Source organism: Juglans microcarpa x Juglans regia, chromosome 3S (assembly GCF_004785595.1).
Source record: "Juglans microcarpa x Juglans regia isolate MS1-56 chromosome 3S, Jm3101_v1.0, whole genome shotgun sequence".
NCBI lineage: Eukaryota > Viridiplantae > Streptophyta > Magnoliopsida > Fagales > Juglandaceae > Juglans > Juglans microcarpa x Juglans regia.
In genome coordinates this window covers 3691254-3708370 of record NC_054599.1, presented here as the reverse complement: position 1 = coordinate 3708370, position 17117 = coordinate 3691254, and the positions used below count along the sequence as shown (strand labels likewise).

At 36.0% G+C, this 17117-nt stretch overlaps 2 protein-coding genes across 4 annotated transcripts; one reads left to right on the top strand and one right to left on the bottom strand.

Moving 5' to 3' along the window:
- Positions 1 to 2222: 2222 nt before the first annotated feature.
- On the top strand, positions 2223 to 6745 carry LOC121257570 (2,3-bisphosphoglycerate-dependent phosphoglycerate mutase 1-like). Of its 3 annotated transcripts, none has more exons than XM_041158625.1 (8): positions 2223 to 2570; positions 3488 to 3756; positions 3960 to 4183; positions 4541 to 4659; positions 4752 to 4908; positions 4995 to 5096; positions 5209 to 5328; positions 6626 to 6745. In XM_041158625.1, the coding sequence occupies exons 2-8, from the start codon at positions 3489 to 3491 to the stop codon at positions 6647 to 6649; spliced, it is 1014 nt and encodes a 337-aa protein (XP_041014559.1). In that variant the 5' UTR covers positions 2223 to 2570; position 3488; the 3' UTR covers positions 6650 to 6745. The 3 variants fall into 3 exon arrangements, with proteins under 3 accessions (XP_041014559.1, XP_041014556.1, XP_041014558.1); XM_041158622.1 differs by lacking the exon at positions 6626 to 6745 and adding an exon at positions 6297 to 6562 and having other exon boundaries at positions 2226 to 2570; XM_041158624.1 differs by lacking the exon at positions 6626 to 6745 and adding an exon at positions 6297 to 6562 and having other exon boundaries at positions 2227 to 2383.
- A 4615-nt stretch (positions 6746 to 11360) lies between these two features.
- On the bottom strand, positions 11361 to 16786 carry LOC121258425 (phosphatidylinositol transfer protein 3-like). Its single transcript, XM_041159935.1, has 6 exons — positions 16510 to 16786; positions 14454 to 14543; positions 14182 to 14358; positions 13263 to 13361; positions 12622 to 12864; positions 11361 to 12008 (listed from the first exon to the last, which is right to left on the bottom strand). The coding sequence occupies exons 2-6, from the start codon at positions 14526 to 14528 to the stop codon at positions 11604 to 11606; spliced, it is 999 nt and encodes a 332-aa protein (XP_041015869.1). The 5' UTR covers positions 14529 to 14543; positions 16510 to 16786; the 3' UTR covers positions 11361 to 11603.
- Positions 16787 to 17117: the final 331 nt, after the last annotated feature.

Sequence of the window (17117 nt, the reverse complement as noted above, 5' to 3'; positions counted from 1 at the left end):
TCTAGCCATTCTAGAAATCTTACTATGTTTATCTTGTTTCACTTATATAAGTGTCAATTGGCAAAGTTTTCATCTATTCAACAAAAGAAAATTAAGAACCAAAACTTTTGGTTCTTGGTATGAAATTGTTCAGTTTCGATGGTTCTTAGAATGTTAGCAATCATTCCTAGATTAACAGTACGTTTGGATACCAAGAGTACCTCAAGTACTCTTACTACTATTTTTTACTTTATTATTACTTTTCACCTATTTTTTTACTATTCATTACTTTTTACCTACTATTCATTATTCTATTATTACTTTTTCACTACTTTTTCACTACTATTCATAAACATTCTCAATACTTCTCAAATATTTTCACTACCCAAACGTAGCCTTTAAATGGTTTAGCTTTAGCTACCACCATTTTTCCCAATTTGTAACCTAAACTCTCACTTTTTTGCCATTGCATCATTGGTTTAGATTTCACCAAGATCAATGAAGAATAGGGCATGATCTAAAACAATCTTCACACTCAAATCTAAAGTAAGGGTGCAAATTAACAAAAAGCTTGTAGTTCCTTTTTTATATAAACAAGATTATATATAGTTTGGGGTTTAAAATGTACTTTTCCCTTTAGACATCAGTATATATAAACCACAAAAGATGGGTTTCATCATGCCAAACTTAAAGCAGTAACAAAATTTTGGGGTTGGGTTTGTGTTACAAATTTAAACATTCACATCAAAACCCACATAAAAGGAAAAACAACTCATCACTTATGTATGCTTGGCTATATGTTCAGTGCATTGAAGAAATACCAATCCAAAATAAACAAAAAAATGAAAAAAAATAAAATAAAAGCAATGCATAAAGCAAGAGAAAGAGAGAGGAGTTACTTGGAAAATTCCAGGGCTCGGATTTGTAGATGTCAACAATGAAGATTGGGTCGAAGCGGAAAGAACTGGAAGAGACTTTGCACTTGATAGTAAAAGACAATTTCTTTGTCAGTGAAGTGGAATCGAAAGCTAGGGGAGCAACAACAAAGCTATTTTTGGCGATGGCGGATGGCGACGAAGATGGCAAACGGTGACGAAGAAGGGTGATGGAGAACGGCTAGGGTTTTCGCAGTGGGATAAGAGACGCGAGAGGAAATTATTGATTTCACGGGCTCGACAGATTGGCTGCTGTTTAAACCTGGTATTAATTTTTTACCTGAGGAACCCGTCTGTGACGGGTTGGGCAAGTTGGGTATTTTGGACGAATTGAGCCCAAGGCCCTTTATGCCTATATGAAACTATATCAATTTGTGAGTTTACTTTTTGTAAAATCTTTTCGTGATTATATTACTTTTTTTTTCATTTTTACCTGACCATTTTTAAGATAGATCAGTATAAAATTTTCTCTAAGTGGGGTATATATTTCCATTTTCCTTTTTGCACAAAGCTCATCACTTCTAAACAAAATGATGATAGGCATTGAAAGAACTATTGTATATAACAGAGAAAATAAGTTACAACAAAAAATAATAAAAGGAGTGGCGTAAATATGAGGGGTGTCAAATCGTGTTAACGGGTCATATTCGTGTCGTGTCAAGACGTGTATATTATACTATATGGGTCAACTTGACACGACCCGCTAAGCTTATCTTGTCAAAATCTCAAATCTTAACACAACTCATTGACATAACGGGTGGTGTCGTATCAACCCGTTTTGACCCGTTAGTGAATATTACGAAATAGGTTAACACGACACGACCTGACCCGTTTCAACCCATTTATGTAAATGTGTTGAATAGATTCGAAATTAACTTGTTTGACCTAATAAAGTTTAACATAATTTTATATGAATGTTAAAATCACAATATCTATAAAAAGTATAAAACTAATTACAAGTCTAAAATTAAAATCTAAAGAATAAAAATATTGAAATTAAAATTTCAATAATTTTACTTTTACATATAAGGGTATAATTATAACTTTAACTTTTTTAATGGGTCATAACGGGTTATAACAAGTTGACTCGTTAAGTAATTGTGCTTTAATAGGTTAACCTATTTTGATCCGAATATATTATGATTAAATATAAATACATTAATATCGTATTTGTATTGAATAAGTTACGTGACATATTGCAACCCCGGATTGATTCACACTTCTGCGATTATTCGAAACGAGAAAAATATTGTAGAAATTCCTTACCGAAAGTTGACAAGATCAGGTGCCAATAAAAATGGAAATAAAAACTCCATGAGAATCTGTCTGTTATCTATTGCACAGAGAACACAGAAGTGCCAACTGGAGATGAAAAAGCTTACTTGTCATCGCGCTGTTCCTCCTATTAAGCGCATCTGAAGACAACAAAGAACTAGATCTCTTTGACATCTACATGCGCACAGATGTATGTACTGCTGTTTTATATATGGTAAACTGTCGGTCCCTCTCAATATTTTTGTTGAAACGGATGTGTAACTTCGTCATCGTCGTTTTCTCCGCCTGAGTTTCTCCTAGAAAACTCTTCCCTTCCAGCTTATTTGCACTTTTCTCTGCCTCGGTTACTTCGCTTTTCCTACATAACAAGGCCATACTCTGGTACCCGTTTTATGTACCATCAAACTCTGTGGGTTTCATATTGCTTTTCTTTCTTCTTGGCATTTTGGTTTCTGGGTCGTGTTATTCGTTCCACACTTTTTTTTTTTTTTTTTTTTGGGGGGGGGGGGGGGGGGGGGGGGGGGGGGGGGGGGGGGGGGGGGGGGGGGTGTTCTTTGTGTTTGTGATTTTGACCTATGATGTCGTTGTATGGGGAAATGTTTCGTGTTTGATGCTCGGTCTTCTTTGATTAATGATTTCTTGGAAAAACCCGTGTGTGTAGATCGCTGATTCAAGCTTGAGAGCGTTGGATTTGCTTGTTCCCACCCTTACTTTTGTTGTTATCCAGAATCTTTTGATTAAGATCTGTTTATTTATATATATATATATATATATATATATATATATATCTGGTAATATCTATCTTACCGGTGTCATGGATATAAGCCTTTTTTTTTTCCTGAAAGATTACTTTCTATTTGTTTATCATATCTAAGGATTATGATTCCAAATAAGTAAAAGATGCTTACTGAGCATGTTGCCTCCTGTTTGTGAGTTTAAATATTGTGGACGCTCCTTCAAAATCATTTTACAGTTATTCTGTTTGTTCTGATGCTTTAGAATACATAAAAAACATAATGATGTGATTAGGAGCATGCTCAGCAGCACTGCTTTTAAACTTTGCCTTTTACTTCCTTGTCGCCAATTCTTCTTTTCCTCTCTCTCTCTCTTTTTTGGGTTACAATACTCTTTTATTCCTTGAGCTTAAAAAATATTTCTACATGATTCCATTCCTTTTGTATTTTTGGTTGGGTTGAAGTATGTGCTGCCTACCTTGTGGTTTGTTATGTTCCGAATGGAAGGAACCCATTCATAAAATCTGTATACTTACATCGTTTCTTGGGATTTTTTGTTTTCAGAATGGCTGCTTCAGTATCTCACCGCGCTATTGGGACTCAGTCCTATGGATATCTTAACAGCCCTAGTCTTCATCATGAGGTTGGGGACAATTCACTGAGATTCATTTCAAGGGATCTCAAGATCAAAATTGTCCCTTCAAGAAGAGGATATATTTACTCTGACCATAGGAACTTTGATCGTGTTCAAGCCTCAGCATCTCAAACTTCAGTGTTTGAACCAGTTTCAACCCCCCTACAGAGCAACACCAGTAACTCTCAGAAGAAATCAAGTAAACTTCTTATGACTTTTAATGATAATCAGAAAATGTAGTCAAGAATCAAACATTGTTCTCGCTTGATTAGGTGATTATCATCTTAATCCCCTTAAGTCGCGCACTAAATAATTTTCATTTAGACTGTTCCCCATAACTTGGATCCAGAAGTAGTCCCTTTTTATGGAATTTTCTTACTCCTGTTCTGGTTTTTCATTCAGATGAAGTTGCTTTGATTCTGATCCGGCATGGAGAGTCATTATGGAATGAAAAAAACTTGTTCACGGGTTGTGTTGACGTGCCACTAACTAAGAAGGGTGTGGAAGAGGCAATTGAAGCTGGCAAAAGAATCAGCAATATACCTGTCGACATGATCTATACATCTGCACTGATCCGTGCACAGATGACTGCCATGCTTGCTATGACCCAGCACCGTCGTAGGAAGGTAACTTTGGAAAATAGCTTTTAGATGCGCAAACTTCAAGGACAACAATTTCATTCATGAGTATCACATCTTGGAAGTTAATTAAATATAAGCTAGCGATACTTGGCACCTGGTTCCACATACAATTGAGTGGGCCTTTGATTACTGGTCATCCAGCCAGTAAATTGTAGGATGAGTTTGTTTTTAATCTGTTTCTAGGCACATGCACCCTCTTCCTGGGAAAAAAAAAAGCATTACCAAGCTGAATTCTGTTGCTTGCAGTTTGTTCAGGTTGGGTAATATGTTCCTCTTGATGACAGAGTTTCTGTGCCTAATCTCTTCTTATACGTCAGCCTGTTAACTGTCAGCCTGCTGCAGGTGCCAATTATTATTCATAATGAGAGTGAGCAGGCAAGGGCTTGGAGTGAGGTTTTCAGTGAAGACACTAAAAAGCAATCCATTCCTGTGATAGCAGCTTGGCAATTGAATGAAAGAATGTAATTATTCTGCCTCTGCTTCAATGATTACTTTTCTTTCATGTTATTCTGTTTTAGACTTTTCTGCGTCTATAAGTTGTTCTTCCTTTCAGGTATGGAGAATTACAGGGTCTCAACAAGCAGGAGACGGCTGATAGATATGGGAAGGAAAAAGTTCATGAATGGCGTCGGAGTTACGATATTCCTCCTCCTAATGGCGAGAGTTTGGAAATGTGTGCAGAAAGAGCTGTAGCTTATTTCAAAGATCAAGTATGCACGACTGTGTGCTTGCATATGTAGTTCAATCTGATAAGGATCGTAGGTTCAAGTAATCACATATCATTCTTGTGCTGCAGATTGAACCCCAGCTTCTATCTGGAAAGAATGTAATGATTGCTGCCCATGGGAATTCGTTGAGGTCCATCATTATGCATCTCGACGAATTAACTTCCCAAGAGGTGATATATACAGTTCTACTATTTGGCTTTCCATCATCTTTGCAGACCCTATTATTACAACAATATAACAAAATTATGTTCTCCCCCTCTTTTCTTTTTTCCTTCCTGGCAGGTTATCAGTTTAGAACTATCAACTGGAATTCCCATGCTTTACATTTTCAAAGAGGGAAAATTTATAAGGAGGGGAAGTCCCGTTGCACCTACTGAGGCAGGAGTTTATGCTTATACTAGGGTATGCAACTTCTGTCATCTTTTTCTTTAAAGATCTGTTTTGCATTGAAACATATGTAGTTTCTGTATAGCTCATGCTCCATATTCTTGAGGATTGGGTGAGTGGTAATGATCTTAAAGTAATAAACTCCATGGGTTTGGGTCTTTTTTTCTTTTTTCTGGAAATTCGAACCTGCAGAAGATATCCATGAAAAATCATTACCAATAACCCTTGGCTTTCTTTCATCTGTTTCCCAACCTTGATCGTAGGCTGTGATACCGTTGTTTCAGACATAGGTTTGCTGTTATCTCCCATATCTGTCCTCTGGCTTCCCCTTTCGTGAGCAAATATTCTTATAATTTAAAGAATGTGAAGCATGCTCACCTATTATCCTATTGAAGAAACTTTTTGTAAGTCTGAGAGAAACATGCTCACCTATTATCCTCACTTCTTTTCTTTCCCTATTTAGCTAGAAAACAAAAACAGGAAAAGAAGAAATTCTCTAGTGATTCAATAAACATGTAACTCGGACATCCTCTGGTATATAACACCACATGCTAGATCATCTGGAAAGTCAAGAAAAAGAAACCCACAATTTTAAGTCTAGAATAGATCGGTGCCAGTTTGAAGTGTAGAAAATTATTTGCTAGACTTTACCTGCTTCTTAAATGAAACAACTGACTAAACACATGTGTCAGGAAATCATTTTCATAAAACAAAATGAGCCATTGCCAAAAGTCCAGCTGTTGGATTAACCCAATTATCAGTTCGGGAGACTGTGAATGACTGGAATAAGATGATAGTCTTTGAGAGTGCTCTGACAAGAACTTGAGGTTATGGGTAACATCCACCAAAACATCTAAAAGGATGAAACCATCTAATAACTGCTATTTATTTGTTTGTTTTTCTTTTTTGGTCACTTAATTATATTCTCCAGAATTAACCTGAGAAAAATACTGACACTTATTTGCACTTGAATGTTATTGCAGAGATTAGCTCTGTACAGGCAAAAATTAGATGAGATGTTGCATTAATATGCATCGAAGTATAGATAATCTCAATACACGCACATTTTCAATGAATGGCGTTCAAGGCTTACTATTTGGTGTCATTACTAGATTATAAAGAAAGAATTGTTATGGGTACCGTTTTGTAAGAGCTAGTTGCACGAAGTATGTAACTTCAGGAAGCTGATGGTTTTTTTTTGGCTTTGAAACCTGATGTTTAGTAGAACTGAAATAAGAATTTCATCTTGGAACCACTAGTTTTTTCTTTCAGTGCATTTTTTTTTCTCTTTTTTATGTATGTGCCCTTCCAGGGGTTTCTTTGTGTTGAAGATTAATGAAGAGAGAAACTGCCCCAAGATGCGATGCTGCAATTGCATCCTCGTGCAAAACAGAATCGGTGTTTTTTTTGAAAATCTAAGCAAGCAAAGTCCATTTTTTCAGTCAAATTCTTAGCCCCAAGATGCGATGCTGCAATTGCATCCTCGTGCAAAACAGAATCGGTGTTTTTTTGAAAATCTAAGCAAGCAAAGTCCATTTTTTCAGTCAAATTCTTAGCCATATATATATATATTATATATATATATATTTATAAGAAATAGACTTCATTTCATTCTATAAAAAAAGTTACATTTGTGACTCAAAATTACAAGTCAAACTAACATATGTTGTAAGCATACCGTACACAAATACTTTGCGACGGACATTGTCTAAACTTCATGAAAACTCTCAACAAGAGTATCATTCTCTGTATTAAAGCAAAGGAAAACACACCTTGCATCAAAACTCCATCCTCCAAAAGAGGAGAAGTGAACAACACACCCATCCTCCTAACACGGAGGAGAAAGGAACCAAATATTGCTATGGGCAAAAGTCTAATAGCCAATTTCACTTTATTTTCCTATGAAAAAAAAAAAAAAAAAACCAACTAACAAAACATCAACAAAACCACACTGACATAAAGTCGGAAATACAGAAACACCACCAACACCAAACAGAATCGGAAAAAACAAAATGGAAAGCATCAATCTTAATGGTTCAGTCCACCTTCTTAGATAGACAACATCAAGGGCCTAGTTTGGATATACAAAATCATCTCATCTCATCATTACAATTTCTCAAGCTCCCACACAAAATATAATAAATAATTTAACTTTTTCAAATCTCAAAATAAAAATTATATTAAAAAATTATATTCTAATAATATTTTATTCAACTTTCAACAAAATATCTCATCTCATCTCATCTCATCTCATCTAAACTGCATAACCAAACGAGGCAGTGTTATTCCATCCCTAGGTTCTTAGCCCAGTAAAAAAATCCTCCAAAGTAAATCGTGAGTTATGAATTATGTTCTCTATGATGTTAGGGCTGAAGAAACCTAGCACACTGTGGATCTTTCCTTCATGTTTAAGGGACTTGGGTTCAAAACTGATTACAAAGGATTTTTTTTCTTTGAAGTATTAATTACAAAGGATTTATCTAGTGTGTAGCAATGATTAGGAAAGGAAACGGCAGTTCAATTTCAAATCAAAATAATCTTAAGGTCCCTACCCTACTCCATAAGCCTATTTAGTTAATGTAGTTAGGCTTTGGTGATAACTAACAAGAAGTTAATTGCCTGAGAAGCATGGGGGACCTTATTCCCACCACAGAGATGGTTCATAGGATGTAACTGTAACGACCCGATCCAATATTATTAAGGATAATTTATGAGAATGTCATTGGGCCTAAATTAGGATAATGGGCCAATTATTTTATAAGCCCAATTGAGCATTTAAGTAGTTTTTTATAGACTACGTGCCTAAGATTTTTTTTATTTTATATATTTGGTAGATATCGAATTTTATTGGACTTGTTATGTTAGATAATATCATTAAATATTTATATTATTGGATTAGGTAAAATATTTTTTTTTATGGGCCCTGAGCCCATAAAGCCAGGAATCCATTTTTCACGTCAGGCTCGTTCCATGTTTGATGCCATGCACGTCTCTCATGCACGTTATCCTCTTGTTCTCATCTAAGGTTTTCTCCAATCAAACTCTATAAATGCACGTTTTTCCCTCATGCATGAAGAGGACCCAAACAGCTGCAGCTTCCTCCTGTGCCAAAACTCTTTCACTTCGCAGAACCACGAGGATGCCACCATTCGTTAACACTCTATTTTGCTTCACCAAAAAACAGAGAAATCCCACAATCTATCGCGCCGCAAACCACCACCACAGAGAAGGAAAACTCGTGCACTCGTCAAAACTTCCCCACGTCGTAGCCCTGTTTTACACTCCTCAAACAGAGCACCGGCAACAGCAATCATGAAGGGCCACGACTCGACGACGAAACCACCACAGCAACTCCACCGTCCAGACCGTGCACATCCACTGTGAAGAGACTTCCGCCACCGTGACGTTCGGAGCAAGAGAAAACACTACCCAGCCATGCAATACCGTAGCACCAGTGCTGTTCCTCCCCTTTGCAGCAACACCACCGTCACCCACGTTCCTCCGCGGCGACTCCACGCTGCTCAGAACACGCCGACGCCACCACCAGTCACCTCAGAAGACAGCGGACCATCCTCAGCAGCCAAGGCACGCCGCAGCAGCCACGGACGTGAAGAAGCCTCTGCTTCTCTTCCACGGTAGCAACCCCAAGGGACGCCGAACCACCCCTCCGACGACACAGAAACTGCCGGCCATCTTTTTTCCGTCACACCCACTCCTTTTCCGACAGCCCACGACCGTCGCCACCCTTCTCTCTCTCTCGACAGTGTTTCAACGTGTCAGAGCACCCTCTCTCCGACTCACGTTCTCTCTCTCGGCGTCTCACACCACTGCCCAGACAAAGCAGTCGCGTCGCCAACCCCTGCCAGCCACCCGGAACCGCCACACGTCAACCTCTCTCTCTCGGTGAGCCCCTGCCTCGGACGCCTCTCCCGTTGCCTCTGTTTCTCTACATCATATATTACTTGGTTTTAGGTTTTAATTTACTAAGTGCAGGTGTTAAATGAGATTACTTTATTGCCCTTTTTAATTCCTTTCCATAGTGTTTCAAGCATAATTACATTTACAACCTTAAGTTTAAATATATGTTTCTTTTGAATATTATTACATCATTTTATTTGAAGTCAAGTTTAATATTTCAAGTTGAGTTTAATTTTATTAAATAAATATATTAGTCAAGTGTTCATTTTTATTAAGAAAGTGTTGAAAGAATTTGAAATATATTTTATTAAAATATACTATTGAGCCTAATATTTTAGTTAATATTTCCTTTGTCTATTTAGTCATATTTTCTTTAATAAAATTATTACGTTATATTAAGGAATTTTAAACTATAGTATTTATTATTAATTTTACAAATAAATTTCATAGTAAATAGCAAGTGTTTAATCGTTTATGTTTAAATCTTTAAATCTATGGTATGAAATGAACCTGTAATGTTATTATAGTAGATTTTAATATATTTATTAAAGTTGTAATTTTTAATAAGGAAACATGTTAAGAATATTTAAATGATATTATTATTTATTGTTTAATTATGTTAATTATAAGAAATGAAACCTATTTTAAGAATTTAAGTTTTATGAATTATTTTAAAATAGCTCGAATATTTTACTAAATTATAAATTAGTATCTAAGTAATTTAAATGCCAGGATTTATTGATTATGATGTTAAACAAAAGATTTACTTGACTATCTTTTAGATTGTGAATTTAATTAAGTAAGATATTAGTACTTTTGTGTTTCCAAATAAATTTAGTGATAATTATTATTTCATATAGGTCTCTCTCAAGTTACGAAGTGTTATTCAAGAAGAAACGTAGCGAGGTAAGTAATTTGATCACAAGCTTAGGATTATCACAGTTCAGTTTATAGATAATTAATATTCAAGCCAGTTCATTTCCAGCCAATTATTTATACACCACTCATGTCATATGCAAACATGCCATCTAGCATAGCATACTATTTTGTCATTCTGCATCATGTTTAAATTCAGAAATTATGATTATGTATGTAGTATGTCATGCATCTTATGTGTATAAGATACGTAAGCCATCTTAAATCCAAGTGAAAGATAAGATCAGATTAGTTAATAAGATGGTCATTCAGATGCATGGTACCAATGCAGTTCAGTTTCAGGGTGGATGTGCAAGCCACGAACTCAGTCGTGGTCCACCATAGTATGCCAGAATACTATCAGCGGCTCCCCTTGCGGCCGTGGGATATGGGGCTGGTGCACAACCTCGCACACAGGGTTAAGTGTGTTGGCCAGTCAGATAAATCAAATCAGTCAGATTAATCAGTCAGATCAGTCAGTTAATTTAGTTAAAACAGTCATGCATAGTACAAGCATCAGTATGAATAGTCATGAATTTAAACTCTCAGCATGAAAATTTTTATGAAAACCTTGTGTTTAGTATGTTTACGTTGTGATGGATTTCTTGCTGAGTCTTCGACTTATTTTTGTTTGTTTTCATGTTTTTAACCACCCAGGTGAGGATGATGAATATGAGCAGGTAGGCCAGGAATAGAAGGAGTATTAAATTTTAGTTCAAACTTTCTAAAATAAAACATACTTTTATGACATGAGTTTTGTTCAGTTTATTTCATTTAAATTTTTGAAAGACTTTTTATTATACATTTTCTACAAAATAAATTTCTGATTTCATTTATGGAATTTGAGATCTCTTGCCGGATTTTATTTTTATGAAAAGTACGTGACACTCCTAGCCTTTGGGAAGGGGGTGTTACAGTACCACTACATGCCATTATCTAATTTTTGCGGATATCATCCCTAATCAAAACCAGTGTCAAGAACCCCATCCCATAGATGGTCCTGGTTCATAGTACAAATGGTAGGTCACCTATAAGGAAAAGCAATTGTAAAGAACAGCATACAACATGCAACAAGCATTGTTGCCAAACTGAAGGAGACACTGACTTCTTACCTTTATCAGTGAGGGAGGTAGTTGCAAGTGCTCTTGTGGTCTATTGGTAGTTCTCCCTCTCAAGGAAGATGCCTGAGATTTGGTTAAATCAGAGACAGGAAAGAATGCAAAAAGACAGACATCTGCCTGTAATGATGTTTTGAATTCATTTGCTTTTCATTACAAGGCAAAATAATCCTTGGAATCTTCACAATGCTAACATAAGTCCACATAAATCTGAAACTTTTTCAGGTTTCTAATTTAAATGTCAAATGGTCAGCAAAGGGCATTTGGTATATGGTTCAGTCACCATACCTTAACCAAGGAGTTCAAACTTTGTTATGTCTCCATTCTAATATATACATTTCAGATGGCACTTTTGCCACCATCGGTGTCTGGCATTTGCTGACCTGGGAATGTAACTTCCAATTCCACCCCTTGAGAAGGGGAACAGTCTGTTTTCTCAACATCAGAAGCGTCAGAATCTGAGCCTAAATTGATTGAATCTATTGGAGCACTTGTCAAAGCTGGTTGTGGGGATGCTAAGGGAGGATTTCCCCTAGTCCAAAAAGAGGACATCTTCTTGTCATCCTCTCGCATCCTTTCTGAGTATTTATTTATATCAAAACCCACGTCACCATTTCCACCAAATGCAGACTCCAGTTGGTCCATATCAAATAAATCCTCCATTATGTTCTTGGTGTTGACGTCATCAGAGTAAACAAACTTGACTTTATTGTAAGTTTTGGGCTCCAGAAAGGGCTTCACCACCTACATTAATACATTCTGCCAATGTCAAAAACTAACTAGTAACAGAACTATGAACTAACCTCTTCGCAACAAATAAAGAAAAAAATGGAATGTCAATGATGTACAAAACTGGTAATTAGGAACAAAGAACCGATTGTAGACACACGATCTTTCTGACCATAATCTTGCACCGTGTTGCACAAACTTGTGTAATTTGCCAAAAAGACTAATTTATTTTATAATAATTGAACAAATACAAATCTTGTATTTCAATTTAAATCTTGATTGGTTTCGCCAGGTTTTATTTCAATACTGGAAGACTAGCCATGTTTGTTTGTTGGAATGAGCTCAACTCATCTCAAATCAATCATTGATGGGACCTACTACTTTTTCAACTTTCCATAAAAAAGTTAAACTCATCTAAACTTATTTCATACATTCAAACACATCTCAACCTATTAACATTCAAACACATCCCAATGGGATCTACAAAGTACTGTTATTCATAGATTAACCCAGATCATCTAAAATCACCTCAACATCCAAACGCAGCCTAAAATTCTACCAGAAAATCATACGTAATAAATAGAAATAGCATGCATAATAATATTGAAAAACAACTTAATGTGTATACCATCCAGAATGGCTCAAAAAACTTGGGCGGGTTGTATAATATTGCCAAACCCAGGCGTTCGGGATAGCGGTCTTGTAAAATATGAGCAGTTTCCCTTGTCAGCTTCACTGAAATATTTGACAAATTAAAACCCTCAAAATCAATGAGCCAAACCATTTGTTCCTGGTCTGGTGGCAGATTTACAATGGCATTCTCCATGCAATAGACCAAATACTTGATTTGTCCTTTTGTTGATTTTGAGTTCTGCAAGCAAAATAAACATGAAAAAAGCATCAAGTAAAAGCAACGCAAGGCACATATTTTTCTTCCAAAACTTAAACCACCAGGTCATTATTTATGTACTATTAGTTCCATGCATGAAAACACATCCTACAAGAAAATTCTTATATTTCAAATAAAAAAATATCAGAACTGCACACCAGAAGCACACAGGCTGTTAGTTTCTAACAACTCACAATGACATCTTGGGAGCTATGCTGCATAATCCCAACCATTAATATTTTGACAAAAAAGATCCATGTTCCTCACAATTAAAAGGATGGTTGTGTGGAACACATCTGCCCGGAAAGAAAATTTATTCAATTATTAATTGATAGCCAGAACATTAGAGCATAGAGGTAAGAAAGCATTGTGGATGAAACCTGGCGACTAGGTCTCATGACAAGAACTGATCTCCCATGCTTGTCAATAGAAGTTGATCTGTAGATTTTCCCTGTCTCTGCTTCATGAGCAACCTCCTCCTACATCACAAGCAAAAACATTGACATTTAGAAACATGAGTTCTCTAGATGTTACATCACAAGCAAAAACAATGATATTTGGAAACATGAGTTCTCAAGACATTACATCACAAGCAAAAACAATGACATCTAGAAACATGAGTTCTCAAGATGTTATATCAAAAAGCACCTATATAAACAATAAATATATAAAGATGTATCACAATGCTGGAAGTGTATAACCCAAAGGCTAAAAGAGTTTGAGTTTAAGTGTATAACCCAAAGGCTAAAAGAGTTTGAGTTTATCTGTTCATTGAAGCTTGAATCAGTTTTAAAGAAAGTTTGGACTCTAGCAGTTCTTCCATGACTATTTAAATAACTTCAGCTTGGCTATCAGTTTTAAATTTTTTACAGCGTGGTAGTTGGATTTGGAGAATTGGGCAGCCTTCCAAACAGGCACGGGTTGATTGAACCTTTCCAGCCAGAAATGAAACAACTGGTCTTTGGTCAAGAACTTTGAACCTGACCCACGGAATAGTGCAATGTGAAGAATAGAAATAAAGAAAAATGAAAAAGAACTCCTAAAGGAAAAAAGGAGAGAGAGAGAGAGAGAGAGAGAGAGAGAGAGAGAGGAGGACTAACGAGACAAACAAACAAAAAGGTGTACTATTATGACAAGATCATCGAGCCTCTGAATCACTACTTGTAGCCTAATTTCATAAACTTTCAATAAAAGGATGTTACAAGCGGACATTAAAAGTAGAATCCAGCATGCCTTCCGTCCAGGGATTCTAACTTAAAAATTAGAGATGAATAGTATCAAGATTAACAGAAAGTGTACCCAGCGTATCGCTTCTGGTTTGTATTCCAATCTCCATTTCAAGGAATCTTTCAGCATTTTACTTGCTTTCTTGACATTCCAATTACGTGCCCGCAGGTATCTTGAGATGGATGCATCAGAACAATAAATGGACAACTTATCTGGCAATGGCCCTATTAACCTTCTCAACTCATTAATCTGCAAAAAGAATATCAAGGCTTAAAAAGCTTTTCTTCCCACAAAAATGGTAGCATTTTCAAGACAAACTAAACAAGTATACAAATGTCAGGTACCTTAGCCTGCTGCTCATCAGATGTCAAAAGCTTATCTAATCCATTCGAAGGGGATTTCTTTAAGCCCACACTCATATTTTCCAAAGACACCTGTAGGTCAATAGTGGAAACTTCAGAACTACTTGAGTGCCATTGCTTACTCTTCATTTCGCGAGTAAGATAAAGCTCAAGCATGAGTAACAAAAGCATACTTCTTGTTCCATATTATGAAACAAGTAGAAGCTTAGAAGAATAACAATGTGTTCACGAAAGCTAAGTTTCTTCCTTTTCCAGCCAACCAGAGAAATTTCTTACATGCACCCTTAGGAACAAATAAAATTAATAATATTATTAAATAAGCAGAAAATTGATCCACAGTATAGCTATGCTTTGTTGCTAAGAAAAACATTGAAGAACAAAACAAAATTTGAATGAAAATTTTTCTTTGCCCTTTATTTTCAGTCATCGAATAACAAAATCAAATGAGAGCTCAATCGATGACCTTGTATGAAGCAATAAGCACTAAAATTGCTTGAGACTGAGATTAAAACAAAGGAAAAAGGTTATTTTTTCATTGCGAGAAATCTTGATCAGAGTCATCCCAAAAGTAATCTCTTGTATGTGATAAAACTTATTTAACTGCATCTTTTGTAGATTTTATGTCCCACATCACCTAGTTCCTCCTTTTAAGGGGGGATGAAACTACAAAGCCTAGTACTAAGAAAAAGGGAACACAAAATGAAGAAAGCATGATATTGAGAATATCTTCCCCGTGCACAGGCATCTTCATTTAAAATTGAAAGAAAAAATGAATAGATATTTTAATGTCACTAGCTTTATAGATATTTTGAGAACGTGAACAATTTTAAAAAAACCCTTAAAGATATTCAGAGTTCCTGCATGATCAAAATTATGCTGCATGCGACTGGATCAAATATTTTGGCCTATACTTTAATATTAACAACTGAGACTATACCATTGGCAGGATCCAAAAACGTTTAAATTACTTCCTCAAGTCTCTCACGAGTCAAGATACTTCTCTAGATCCCACATTTACATGATTCAAATAGAATTCTTTAAGTGGGATAAACACAAATACACCCTTATATTGATGGCAACTTCCCTCCAAGTACATCAGTTTGATAGCAGCTTGCATAATCCCCGAAATGTTCTGTGTATGATAGACGTAATCAGATAGCCTCAAAAAACAATATAAACCATCTGTAATTTCTCCGCCCGGGTCCTCTGTAAACCGTGATTTAACACCATTTTGGCAGCCAACTTGAGGGAGTCCAAACCTAAAAACCGAGCTCAAATGACATGCAATCATAATAACGTCTCTATTTAAATTTTAGTCACCACTTAGTGAAAAGGCCGAGTAGATTGACATCAATTTTGTATCCAGCAAAATTATATGTTACTCCCTATCGACTGCCAGTTTGACTAAATACCGTTCATTTTATCTCTTCGAAGTCGTAGGAGAAGAAAAACAAATCAAAATCATCTGATATTAGTTACTCGACCGCCAGCTCCTGGCTCTCATTTGTAAAATATATTAAATTGGCAAACCAGCCAAGCGCGTGGGGCTTATGTTAAAACATGGTACATGGTCTGTTTGATACATCCAACAGTGAAGGATTTTCTACGTTTTTCATCCGATATAAACAGCCGGAAAAATCATAAAAGCTGGTAGCTTTCACATTAGCAATTCGAAATCATCTAAAAGTTGCATGTAATGTGACATGGAGGTCCACATTTTGGATCGGATTCAATTAACCCAGCAACGGTATGAGCAATCTAAGACGTAAATGACTCACAAAAACCATCCAAATCAACCTGTCGGGCTCGTAATGAGGACCAATGATTTCTTAAAAAGCAAAAGGAAAAAAAAAAAAAAGGGTCAACCATTTTACAAACACATCATTCGCCCAACGTACCCAAATTACCAACCTTAGAAATAGGTTAGTTTAACGGTTCTGAATGCGATAAAACAAACAGAGTAAATCAACGGAAATATGGGATCCCGGGCGCACGATGTCAAGATCCAGAAAAGCGAATGCTAAAATAAGGAGCTAACCTGAAAGATTCAGGGATATGAGCCAGAAAGCCGCACAGAAAGGAGGCAAGTATTTCGGAGCTTCTCAGCAGGCAGAAACCAGGTCAACAAAGAAAAGAGGTATATGACTAGGAGATTAAGATGGAAGATGGGTGTAGACTATTTCGGAAGAATATTACTTCGGATCCACTCATAGCGATAGGAGATAGACTCATGACAGACGATGCCGGGGGAATGAGACAGGGACAGGGTCTCAACAAATCACGTTAAAAACATAATTAATATGGACATTTTTCAGCATATTTTTTCAGATTTAAGTTGCGTTAATTAAGTTGATAAAATATTATTAAAATATTATTTTTTAATATTATTATTATTTTAAAATTTTAAAAGAAATTATTTTAATATTTTATATTAAAATTTTAAAAAATTATATATACATCCTTATTATCCCCATGAGTTTACCTGTGCATGGTACAGGCATGGATTAGGGGCATTTAATGCTGAAAAAGTCAGAAGAATTGACCTGTCGATTTTTGATTCAGCCTTAATGGCCTACTTTTCTTCATTTTTCTTTTTTTTCCTTCAAAAAATGTTTTGACTTTTGTCTTATGTTAAACGAGAGAAAA

What these genes read in the sequence shown, in the direction of transcription:
- LOC121258425 (XM_041159935.1), bottom strand. Translation starts at nt 14,528, where the DNA reads ATGAGTGTGGGCTTAAAGAAATCCCCTTCGAATGGATTAGATAAGCTT. An exon ending in CTGATGAGCAGCAGGCTAAG is followed by an intron (nt 14,359 to 14,453) that starts GTACCTGACATT and finishes TTCTTTTTGCAG; the next exon opens with ATTAATGAGTTGAGAAGGTT. An exon ending in TCATGAGACCTAGTCGCCAG is followed by an intron (nt 12,865 to 13,262) that starts GTTTCATCCACA and finishes TTTTGCTTGCAG; the next exon opens with AACTCAAAATCAACAAAAGG.
- LOC121257570 (XM_041158622.1), top strand. Translation starts at nt 3,489, where the DNA reads ATGGCTGCTTCAGTATCTCACCGCGCTATTGGGACTCAGTCCTATGGA. An exon ending in TAGCTTATTTCAAAGATCAA is followed by an intron (nt 4,909 to 4,994) that starts GTATGCACGACT and finishes CTTGTGCTGCAG; the next exon opens with ATTGAACCCCAGCTTCTATC. An exon ending in GAGTTTATGCTTATACTAGG is followed by an intron (nt 5,329 to 6,296) that starts GTATGCAACTTC and finishes ATGTTATTGCAG; the next exon opens with AGATTAGCTCTGTACAGGCA.